General features: G+C 36.5%; 2 protein-coding genes across 2 annotated transcripts in view; both read right to left on the bottom strand.

The window, feature by feature from the left end:
- Positions 1–3864, bottom strand: part of LOC126363150 (neurocalcin homolog) — a 37568-nt gene extending 33704 nt beyond the window's left edge. The window contains exon 1 of the mRNA XM_050007940.1: positions 3781–3864. Within this exon, the coding sequence (XP_049863897.1) occupies positions 3781–3850 (70 nt within the window). The 5' untranslated portion in view covers positions 3851–3864. The remainder of the gene's footprint in view (positions 1–3780) is intronic.
- LOC126363166 (neuronal calcium sensor 2) overlaps positions 3850–13329 on the bottom strand; it is a 337516-nt gene continuing 328036 nt past the window's right edge. Inside the window, exon 5 of the mRNA XM_050007942.1 lies at positions 3850–8797. Coding sequence (XP_049863899.1) covers positions 8621–8797 — 177 coding nt within the window. The 3' untranslated portion in view covers positions 3850–8620. The remainder of the gene's footprint in view (positions 8798–13329) is intronic.

The raw sequence follows: 13329 nt of genomic DNA, 5'->3' as shown, positions 1-13329 counted from the left end.
AGAACCCACACAGAAGCATACTGACAATCCTTCTTTCCATGAACAATACGAGACTGGAATAGAAGGGAGAACCGATAGAGGTACTCAAGAGTACCCTCCACCACACACCGTCAGGTGGATTGCCGAGTATGGATGTAGGTGTAGATGTAGATCACGATGCAAGAGCCATGACTGTCTCACCATCTTTCAGGCAGTTTCGTTCTCACATTTCTCATAGGCATCGCAACACTCCTGATAGTACCGTCGATTAACAGTTTGTCCCTGTGGCATGAATCCATAATGAACCAATCCTTCACAGTCAAAGAAAATTACCAACATAGCTTTGACATTTTACCTTATCTGATGAGCTTTTTTTGGTCATAGAGAACCTTGCCCAACACACTGTGAATACTGTACCTTGGCCTCAACATCACAGCTGTAGAACCACGCCTCATCACCAGTTACAATTATCTTAATGAACACATCATTCTCATTTGTGTGATGTCTCTTCATGGATTGCAAGTTGAACGTCTTTCTGGTCTTGACTCATGAGCCATTAGATGAACCTGTTGGCAACATGAAGCATTCCAAGATGCTGTGTCAGGATTTCATGACATGATCCAACTGAAATGTTACAGTTTTCTGCAATTTCTTGACAACCAGTCTTCAATTGGCACCTACAATTTCATTGACGTTCCTGATGAGCATTGCCGGTAGAAGTCAAAAGGCATCCTCAATGAGGGTGATCCTTAACTTAATAGTGCAATAGTCATGCACCAACAGAAACGAATGTGCAGGCGCATTATCACGATGCAAGATCCATGATTGTCTCACCAGCTTTCAGGCAGTTTCCTTCTCACATTTTCTCATAGGCATCGCAACACTCCTGACGGTACCATCAATTTAAAAACCCACGTGAACCAATTCGTGACACCAAGTATGGCTTAAGTACTCATCACCAAAGGCTTTCTGCATTATTTGGTATGTCTCTGTAAATGTTTTCTTGAGTTTCACACAAAATTCAATGCAAATACATTGCACCTCCAACTCTACCATCTTGAAATCCGTAAACTGTGACACAATTTTCTACTCAATACAGTACTGAACAATAACCAACAGACATACAACAATGAAACTTCTGGCAGTTACACATTAAACACAGACATGTGCAGAGATGTAAACTGCATTTCTCTCCGACACACAATTAACATGAAATTACGGATCTTCTGGAATTTTTTGAACAGACCTCACATGTATTGAGTTTCGTCCCTCACTCATCAACATTTTTGGTTCCCAAGACAAATTTCACATTAAATGAGCTACTAATAATGAATGAATTGTACTCTCCTGTCACCTGTCAAACCCCACAATCTTTAATTTTGTGCTAACCTTCTTGTGGTTATTACTGATACAATGTCGTGCTCGACCTCCATAACATCTGTAGACACTGTTTCATCGAAGTATGTGACATCCTCTTCAAATGAATCATTTCTCAGTTTTATCATCCTGCCATGGCATTGCCTTTTCTCCTATCTGCTACCCATCATCCCTTCATTAAGACAAAAAAAATGCTTTAGTGGTTAAGAGACTAGACTCAAATTTGCAAGAATGGGGTTCAAATCCTTGTTCGGGCTACCCACATTTATCCTAAATCAGTTCCAAGGTCAAAAAACAATCACGCAAATAATTTCATAGTAATTGGAGCAGACTCATTGTTTGTTTTTATAGGGACTATTGTAACTTAAAATACATGAAGCCCAGTATCATGGTAAGGACTAAACATTCTGCGTCAAGGTAACGTCACTGTAAAGCTGACAGAGAACCTAATAATGAGTGATGAACACTTCAACTTACATGAAGATTTGGGTCTGAACTCAGTTTGTTAAGATCTCACCAGCTATCCCATTCATCACAGCCATAAAATATCAAAGTGCATTTCATGGATTTACAGTAAGGGTACAGGACAACTAAAGTGAATTAAAGAGCATAGCAAGCACTCAGCTATTAACATCAACATAACACAAATGCATGTCCAGGTAACAAGAATGGGGAAGGCTCCTGACTATATCACAGAGAGAAGACAATTATGCCACTCATTAAAACAATGTGGGCAGAGATAGGATCATCAAACCAAAAATTATGATCAGGTCTCATGTTAAGTTTTCTCCTCTTTCTACAAACTGCTGTACCTCACTTTGTCATTTGTGTTGAACTTCCAGCCCCCATTATTCAGCCAGTATTACAATGCAGTACGTTGACAACGAGGACTATCAATGAAGAAATAAAGCAGGTGAACATCGCACAGTCCACTAGGACTTTTCCCCTGTCATAATTTGCTTCTAACATACTATCTCTGTGTTGATTTCTGTTTAATTATAATTTAGTCTGTAGGATACGAGGGTGGCTTGAAAAGTTCTTGAGGGGGGGGGGGGGGGGAACTTAAATCACTGAAACTTTTTTTATATTTCTCAGTGTAGTCTCCTTGTAGATTAATGCAGTTGGTCCAACAATGTTCCGTTTCCTTGATCCCATCTCAAAAATGAGTTTCCTCCAGGCCTGCAAAACAGTTGTCAACACTGGCTATCAATTCATCATTTGAAGTGAATCTTCATTCACCAAGAAAAATTTTGAGTTTTGGGATGAGATAGAAGTTTGAAAGAGCCATATCAGGTGAATAAGGCGGATGTGGCAACAAGTCATACCTTATATCGTGTAATTTTGCCATGGTGACGGCATGTGTGCAGGTGCACATTGTCTTGATGGAAGATGACTTTCTTCCTTGCTAAACCTGGCCTTTTTTCACATATCTTTTGTTGCAATTTGTCCAGGAGGTTATCGTAGTATTCTCCAGTAATTGTTTGCCCAGTGTGGAGATAATCCACAAACAGAATCCCCTTTGCATCCAGAACACAGATGCCATGACCTTTCCTGCCGAAGGAATTGTCTTTGCTTTCTTTGGTGGCAGAGAATCAACACATTTCCACTCCTTTGACTGTTGGTTTGTCTCTGGGGTATAGTAGTGCACCCAAGTTTCATCAGTGGCCACAAACCAGTGCAAAAAATCTTATTCGTTTCTCCTAAAACAGGCGAAACATTGTTCCAATTTTTCCATTCTCATGCGTTTTTGATCCAGCATCAAGAGTTGTGGCACCCATGTTGCAGATAATTTTTTCATTTCTAATTCTTCAGTTAAAATTTGATATACCCTTCCGGGGCTGGCAAGCATGAGAAGTTTCACACACTTTCAATGGGTGATCCTCCATGACCATTTTGTGTACTTCTGCAATGATTTCTGGAGTAGTGACATATCTTGCCTGACCCCTGCATGGATCATCATCTAAGTTCTCCTGACCAAGTTTAAATTCATTTGTCCACTTGGCAACAGTTGAATAGAAGAAGCAGAAGCCCCCAGTGTATTCAGGAAATTGACATGAATGTCTTTTGCTTTCATGCCTTTCTTTACTAAGTACTTAATCACTGCTCGAATCTTGATTTTTTTCCGTCTTCTCAAATCCCTAAGCAGAAATAACACAGAACCACATTACTGCCACAAGAGCACTGACTTGTCATGTGATTATAGGCAACAGTCCAATGAATATCATTTGACCAACTCACTGTGCTAGCACGCTGACCTCTCGTGGTGATTCTGAGAACTTTTCAAACCATCCTCGTAATATGAACCTTGCATAATTTATTTTTGTGCACATTCAGTAGCTATATATTATGAGAGTTAAAGGAGGTAGGTGCTCAATTGTTTTTCATAACTAAATTACACACACACACACGCAAAGATTAACTCACCAGAAAATTCAGTATTTTGTCTAAGATCCTCCAGTACTTCAGGTTTGAGTTTGCTGTTCTGTTTTCCCATTTTTCTTACTACAATCTACAACTAGATTCAAAGAAAATTATTCCACCAGTCGCACCTACAATAACAAAAGAAAGTTAATAAATGAAATCAGATTGTTACTACATAGCAAATTCTGTGTAACATAACATTCACATACATCACATCATCACTTGAAAGGGTTTTCTAATTCAATTTCAATAACTACAATCATGTTTTCTTTTTAAGGAATGATTTCATTTCCAATAATTTCTGAGTTATCTTTACAAGTTTATCATGAAAATATGTGAAGCTTTTCTTAATTTACCATTCAAAATCGCTCAGAATCTCAATGCTATTTATGTAAGTTTTAATATCTGTGCCCAACTTTCATGACATACAGTAAGAAATTACAGTTTTGTCAGAAATATGAGATTCCAGACAACACTTCCACGTCTCAAACTACGTACACCATACAGTGCACTATAAAATTGACTTTTCATAGCATCCTATGTTCTTATAACGAATTGCAGAATGCAGATTGCACTACCGTCAAATTAAATAATGGTATCAATCCTACCAATACTACACAACGAAATAAAAGTTTAAAGGCAATTACCAGGGAACAACATTGATGTAATATAGAACAAGTAGCAAAAATTTATAGCTCTTTGAGAAATCACCTTCAAACTGCAATTGAGAATTGCTGATGGAACCTCATACATCTGGTACAATAAAAAACAAAGCATAGCAATGACAAATTGATAGCATTACAACTTATATGCAAAACTCATATTAAAGGTAGCTATGATTTATCTACAGCACACACATCTCATCAGTGTTTTAAAAAAAGATTTACAAATACTGAAAGTGATGCAGGGATTTCATCATTGTTAGAATGCTGTATTACAACAGCATGTGCAGAGAGAGTACAAAAATATAAATTGTGCATGGACAGTATAAATGACTTATCCTCATACATTCTGTCAAATAATATTATTTTACATAGTAATTAATGTTAATTCCAGCTCTTTATCAGCTACATAACATACCATTTTCTTGGCAGTAAATTAGATCTGTACATGAAACATCAAGCATATGAAAGAGATATAAGTTCAGAGTAGGTTTTGCCATAACAAAGAAAGTCATATCAACACAATAAATTGTGCTACACATACACTTCTATGTCACTTCCTTTCCTAATTCATTTAGTCTTTAACATATCAAGACTCACTGAAACAAGAATACAGCAACATTAAATGCGTGTTTCATCATAAATCAACAAGTATTAAATTTATGTCATGCTGAAACTTCATATATGATCATTAATTGTCTAGGAGAAGAATATACCTATCAATTGGATTACATTAACACATCAAGATTTCATCTCTTTAACATGGAAAATATCTGATTGACATTTCCTGATATTTATATAACATACATAATAGAAGGGGAAAGGCATCATTGCTTTAAGAGACTTGTTCCCAATATTTTAAAATTACAAAATATGCAAAAACTGAAGGCTTGTAGTTTAAATGTAAATGTCCACAAAACAGTTTCTTCATTACCACTATATAATGTATTTGAAATGTTTATGCCCATACAGTTCATCTTGTTTCAAATTAAATGCACCATTGAATTAAAGAAAAATTGTGTTTTGAACAAATAATTTGGTCTCTTACTTTTCAGTCAAATGTTCCCCACACTTCGAGGCAGATGTAATGAATAACAGGTTCTATTTCACAATTACAGTATAACGGTCTACACTTTACAGCACACAATATTATGAAACCTGAACCTCAGAGTTCCCTCTCCCATTACCTCTCTCTCTCTCTCTCTCTCTCTCTCTCTCTCTCTCTCTCTCTCTCTCTCACACACACACACACACACACACACACACACACACACACACACACACACACACACACTGTATTGACTTTGCATTTTAAGGCCTGGTTTCAAGCAAATTGTGTTTTTTTACATAAATTATTACACAAAAGTTAAAGATGATTAAAATGTTAAAAGGACAAGCCTACTACATAACACTAATGAAAAAGCATTGCTATATGTATACAACTGCCACACTGATGAATGATATATTTTAAACCTGTATCATTAAACGCCTTTCATGAAAATACAGCTTTTGTATACAACCTGTGCACAACCTGTGCCACTGTTAATCCATATGAGAAAATATAGAGAAAAACACATTAAAAAATTTTGAAGATAAGATGACACAAAAACATCACTGAGACAAAGCTCCTACGATATCTTGCAACCATGCATTCACAAAGAAAGGTATTTCCAACTGACTTATGATGAAAGGACTGAACGTGATTCATTTTTTAAAGTGGAAATAAATTTTGCAGCTTGTTAGTGATCTGATACTTGCAAAGAGTACGGTATGAATAAGCTAGCATAGCACTTCAAATGTAAGTTTATTATATTTCCACTTTTGGTGATCCAATGTAGAAGAATGATAAGGAAGGTGTTAGAAAAGGCCTGAGGCAAAGTGACAGTTTATCACTGATCTGATGAACTAAATTCAAATATCATTTCGGGAGTTGTCATCACAACTAATCTTTGTCATCTAAGACATTCAGATCGGTACTTGAATGAGCATATCAAAGTACAAATATCTCATAAATATTACACTTCAGCAGTGTACCACAAGAAGGAGAGTATAAGGGTAACATGTTTTAAGTTACTTTTTTCAGAATACCATCATTCCACTGATTACAGTTAAACACCAGCAATGCGACGTGTTCAGTGAATAACTTCAATGAAAAAATATGCAGAGTTTCTACAATAGTAGAGTGATTTCATGAGTAAGTTGATAAATCATCACAAAATAAGCTGCATCTAATGTGAGCGATGTACAAACATATTCACAGAGTGGCAGTTTTCAAGTATAAAATTTACATACATCCAGAATACATATTATCACAGCATTTCAGTATATGATGTCATGTGAAAAGATTAGTTTTTAAGAGGCAAGGACAAAGAGAGAATGAAGGAATACACAAACAACAAAACAAAAATAAGAAAAGAAGGAAAAATAAATGCAACATAATAAACATTGAAAGCTGGTCTTTTAGTTGCCAGTATCTATAAGCTTTTCAATGTCATTTCAAAAATAGTTAAGTCTGGCATATGGAAATGAGAAAATAACATTTCCAATAACTATGAAATGTGCAGAGTGGGGAGGAACTGTCTTTTTTTCTTCAATGCAGTAAATCTATTGATATGAAACATGCAAACTAATAGCTTTCAGCAGCACACAACATGTTACAAATTAGTGAATGGGCAATGGGCACATCATCTGTACAATGTGGCCATAAATATACAGCAAAGAACATAATGTCCAGATAACAACAGGTAGATTATGAATTTCTGACAAATTTCACTCTAAGTGCAAGATCTGTGACAAACACTTAGTTTGCTCTAAACAGTATTGCTGAAAAATAGAAAAAACAGGCAGTGGCATGGAAGAGCTTACTACTCACTCCACATGCCAGTTTTTAAGAGAATGAATTTAACTTTTGAATGTTTGAGAACTACAGTCTCAACTTAGACTGTGTTCACAGATGAAGAAAGCACTTACAGAAGACAAGGAGCAAGGATTATGGAGGCATAATGTAATCTGGAACACTGGCAGTGACAGTATCTCTAAAAGACACAGAGCTGATCATATATCTGGTTCCTGCTACAAAGAAGGAATCTACAAATTCTGGAAATGTAATTACACACCCATATTTAACAACTTTCTATTAACTGCTTTGTGATATTTTATCACCTCCCATGAAATACTGTTGGTGGGTATGTTACACAGTTGCCAGAGAGAGACCAAAAGAAAAGCATGCCACCTAAAGTAAATTTCAAAAAATATTCATCAGTTACTAAAAAAATCACGCAGAAAAATAATTTGACACTTAAGTCAATGAAGTGACATAAATAAATAATTAGTATGCAATTTCCTTGTTATTTTAAATTTCAAAAAATATCCATAAGTTATTAAAAAAATTATTCAGAAAAATCACTTGACTATTAATTCAATGTAATGACACCAATAAATAATTAGTAATAAGTTTCCTTGTTATTTTAATCAACTGCAGTGTTGCAAAAAGATGTAAATGGTGCGCAACACAAATATCATCCAGCAATAGGGTATTAGCAGCAAAATGACAATGAAGTTCCTACTACACATATACATGTCTATACTATTGTTAATCTGGGGTCAAGCATAGAAATGCAGTTACGTTTCTTTAGACATGAGCAAATAAGACTCAACCTTCTCTTCTTTTAAAGACTCTTAAAAACTTTGCAATACTTTCACAGTAGTTCAAAAATTAACTTAAAAGTACAATAAATAACAACCACATTATGTTACCAGCTGAAGAGATGGAGTCTTACATATTAATATAACAACAAATTAATGTCACAATTTCACAAAGAAAATGGAAATCAGATGATATCTATAGCCCTTGACATCTACCACTGTTATATTTCAATATCATACAGTGGAAATGCTGAAGGAATGTAGGATAAAAGTGGTAGAAAATATTTTCTGATTCATTTCAAGTAGTAACATGGAATGTGAGTTATAGCCCGTATCACGCTGTTATAACACATCACTCTGTTTCTGTTACTGTGAGGCATATCAGTCTATCACAACAATTATGCTTTAAGCAGTGAATGACTAGCCTCACTTAGAGATGTACATGATCAAAAGAAATCTCGTTCTTATATTAATATCATAAAAAGAGAAGACATGACAATAATGTTCATTGAAATGAGATGCAGCTTCTTCACTCATTATGGTGCAAGCATTTTAGAAAGTTCCTCATCTTGGAGACAACCCTTGAGGAATTCCTCTTGAGTCAACTGTCCATCGTTGTTCTCATCCATTTTGGCAAATATATTTTTAGCTCGTTCCTCAGCTGAGTCAGCTGGTCTGTTAGAAGAGCAGGCACCTAGCATGTCATAGATCGCCTGAAACAAAAATTACCATATAATTATGGATCATCTATGGTAATACATCTTAAAAATTGGTGAGTTTTGATGACAATATCAAGAATACTCTGACAAAAGATGACTGAGAGTATCATGCATAGTTCATCTATGAAATGCCATGTAACTTCTACATAATGTTGACATTTTTCACATCATCTAGAATTTCTATCATCTGTCACATGTGCGACATTGTGTTCTCATTCAAGAATGGAAATCCATAGTACACTATTTACATTAAGAAACTTCTTTCCTTTAACAACCATGGAGAGGGGGTGGGGGGGTGTTGACCCCTGTGGTTGCTGCTAACATTGAAAATCTTATCCCTTATCCCTGTTGTAATACTATATTCAATGCTTCTGTCTCTTCTTAATCTTTATTTGAATGTTTTGCTTTGTTTTTGTGACGAATTGCAAATGCTACAAGACAACTTGGATATTTTTTTCATTGATTGTGATTCCATAAGCAAGATGCACATCTAGACAATACATTTCATCAAAACTGGCCAAATATGACATAAAAATATTTGGATTGGTCAATGCAAAGAATTTCTATATCTTCAACTCAAAATATATGCTGGGAAGCATCCAGAGGGATCGTTTTCGCTGAGTAATAAATCATTTGATGCGGTGAATTGGCTGGTGCAACCCATTTCAAAAACAAGCCGTAATGTGATTTTTGATTTCTGATTTACGAGCTATGTCACATCTGCTGAAAGAACACAAGCTAACTTCTGTGGCAACAGTGTGTAAGAACAAGAGGCAAATACCTCCTAAATTTTGCAAAAGTCACGGTAGAGAAATCTACTCATCTAAGTTCGGTTTCCAAAAGGATATTGCGCTTGTTTCTCATACCCCAAAGAAAAACAAAGTTGTTTTGCTCATGTCTAGTCTTCATCACAGTGCTGAAATTAATGGATCAACAGGAGATAAAAAGAAACCAGAGATAAACATGTTTTATAATTCTACAAAAGGTGGAGCTGACATTGCAGATGAGCAGTCAGCAAGTTATGATGTAAGCCGCAACTCAAAAAAATGGCCTCAGTCTGTCTTCTGTGCAATATTGAATATGGCCTGCATAGATGCTGCTGTTGTTCAGTGATCAAATAACAATAAAAACCAAAAGAATTGTAATTTCTTAAAAATACTAGACCATACAGTTGTCAGTGAACACTTTATTGCGTGAGAAGAAATACCTCAACTGCCAAGCACTTTGCGTAAGAGAATCAGAGAATTTAGTGGAGAATTTTCACAGAATCGACTGCCAGTGTCCAAAGTGTACGACACATGTTGTGAAGGTTGTCATAAGTAAATCTGTCAAGAACACATTTTTCCATCCTGCCAACAATGTGCAGCTGCGCGGGATTAGCTGAGTGGTCTAAGGTGCTACAGTCATGGACTGCGCGGCTGGTCCTGGCAGAGGTTCGAGTCCTCCCTCGGGCATGGGTGTGTGTGTTTGTCCTTAGGACGATTTAGGTTAAGTAGTGTGCAAGCATAGGGACTGATAACCTTAGCAGTTAAGTCCCATAAGATTTCACACACATCTGAACATCAACAATGTGCTATGGCAAGAGATGATTAACAGCTTATGTCAAAAGTTTATTATTCATTTTGTGTTCAAAGAAGATTTATCTCATAAGTACTTAGCCAAAAGTCCGAATTACTGATGAGAATGTATTGTTTTGTAGAGCTGTTAAAATGATTATTTTGAAGACTTTATGTAAAAATTAAGTAATAAAGCATTTGTACACTAATGGTGTTTATTTCTATGAAAATTCTTTAATTAATAAATAATTCATAAATTTAATTATCATCTTTTGTTAAAAAGTGCCAATAATTACTTAAAAAATATAAATGAAAAACAGGGTCAATGTGACCCTCCACATTCTTAATGTACCCCTTTTGCACCACATACACGCTGGGTTAATAGGACATAAATCTGAGGATTGACATCGGTTGGTAATTAGTACTGGATAAATGTGCCACAGCAGCACTAAAGAAAGGGAACAGCACAGAAAGTAGAGGGCAAAAATTGGTAGTAGTATAGTTGAGGCATTACATGGTTGACAGATGCACACATCAGATTCAAACTATATAATCAAGTTTTGAGCTAATGTCTTTCTTCAGAGTTCACTAATATTTTTCTGGTCCTGTACCCACCTTGAGGAGGGGAAATTTTAGGTACTTCTGACAAATACATATAAGAACACAACACCTGCATAGCTTGGAATTATTAGTACCTTTCTCAGGGAGAAAGGAGGAATACATTGGAGAAGAGTAAACCAGAAAGGCATATCATTCAGACCTGTCATCCTAATGATTTCATCACTTCAATATAAATACCGAACAGCAACTCTGTCTCATAATTTTATAATTTTCTGAAGTGAAGATTCCTTGTGACACAATGATACCAACACACACACACACACACACACACACACACACACACACACACACACACACAGTGTACTGTATGATGTGTTATGCACAATCAATGTATAGCCTATAAAAACTTAACATTTTGCAGTGGGACAACATCTGCATCTACACCTAAACCTACACCTATACTTTGCAAACCACTGTGCAGTGCTTGGCAGAGGGTACATTCTACCACACCAATTATTAGGCTTTCTCAGTGTTCCATTACTGTATTGAGTATTGGAAGATTGACACTTTAAATGTCTCTGAGTGTGCTGTAACAAATCTAATGTTGTCCTCATGGTCCCTATGTGAGTGATAAGTATGAGATTGCAGTATATTCCAAGAGTTATGATTTAAAGTCAGCATCTGAAACTTTGTTAGTAGACTTTAGTTTACATCAATTTTCAAGAGTCTGCCAGTTCAATTTCTTCAGTGTCACCAACACTCTCCCATGGATCACACAAACCTGTGACCATCAGTGCTGCCCTTCTCTGTAGATGTTCAATATCCCCTGTTAGTCTTATTTGGTATGAGCCATACTCACTTGAGCAATATTCTAGAATGTGTCATGCTAATGATTTTCAGCAGTTTCCTTTGTAGACTGATTGCACTTCCCCAGTATTCTAGCAATAAACCCAAGTCTACCACTTGCTTTACCCATACTGAGCCTAAGCAATCATTCCATTTCATATTCCTATATGTGTTACACCCAGGTATCTGTACGAGTTGGCCAACTCATTGGCCAATTCCAACTGTGACTCATTGATACTATAGTCATAGACTACTACATTTTTTTTTCGTTTTGTGAAGCACACAATTTTACATTTACGAACATTTAAAGCAAGTTGCCAATCTTTGCACCACTTTGAAATTTTCTCATTACCTGACCAAATACTTATGCAGCTTCTTTCACACTGTACTTCAGCATAGAGAACTGCTTAATCTGCAAAGAGTCTGAGGTTCCTAGAAATATTGTCTGCAAGATCATGAATATACAACATGAACTGAAAATGACCAACACACTTCCCTAGGGCTCACCCGAAGTTACTTCTACATCTGAGGATGACTCTCTCTCCAAGATAACATGCTGCATCCCACTACCAAAACGTCCGCAATCCAGTCACAAATTTCACTTGATAGGCCGTGTGGTTGTACTTTTGACAGTAAGCAAGGATGTGGTACTGAGTCACATGCTTTTCAGAAATCAAGAAACACTGATACCATCTGACTGTGAAAGATGCAGTGCCTTCTGGGCACGCCACTGCCGTGGTAATACCTGTCAGACACGTCCCCTTTCATTTTGTTTTGGTGATTGTCATACATCTACATCTACATCCACATCCATACTCTGCAAGCCACCTGACGGTGTATGGTGGAGGGTACTTTGAGTACCTCTATCTGTTCTCCCTTCTATTCCAGTCTCGTATTGTTCGTGGAAAGAAATATTGTTGGTATGCCTCTGTGTGGGCTCTGATCTCTCTGATTTTATCCTCATGGTCTCTTCGTGAGATATATGCAGGAGGGAGCAATATACTGCTTGACTCCTCAGTGAAGGTATGTTCTCCAAACTTCAACAAAAGCCCAAACCGAGCTACTGAGCATCTCTCCTGCAGAGTCTTCCACTGGAGTTTATCTATCACCTCCGTAACGCTTTCGTGATTACTAAATGATCCTGTAACGAAGTGTGCTGCTCTCCGTTGGATCTTCTCTATCTCTTCTATCAACCCTATCTCGTATGGATCCCACACTGGTGAGCAATATTTAAGCAGCGGGTGAACAAGGGTACTGTAACCTATTTCCTCTGTTTTCAGATTTCATTTCCTTAGGATTCTTCCAATGAATCTCAGTCTGGCATCTTCTTTACCAACGATTAATTTTATATGGTCATTCCATTTTAAATCACTCCTAATGACTACTCCCAGATAATTTATGGAATTAACTGCTTCCAGTTGCTGACCTGCTACATTGTAGCTAAATGATGAAGGATCTTTCTTTCTATGTATTCACAGCACATTACACTTGTCTATATTGAGATTCAATTGCCATTCCCTGCACTATGCACCATACAATTTCATTCGCCTTTGGTGTATCTAA

The sequence above is a fragment of the Schistocerca gregaria genome, chromosome 1 (genome assembly GCF_023897955.1).
Source record: "Schistocerca gregaria isolate iqSchGreg1 chromosome 1, iqSchGreg1.2, whole genome shotgun sequence".
NCBI lineage: Eukaryota > Metazoa > Arthropoda > Insecta > Orthoptera > Acrididae > Schistocerca > Schistocerca gregaria.
This window is presented reverse-complemented; position numbering and strand designations above follow the sequence as displayed.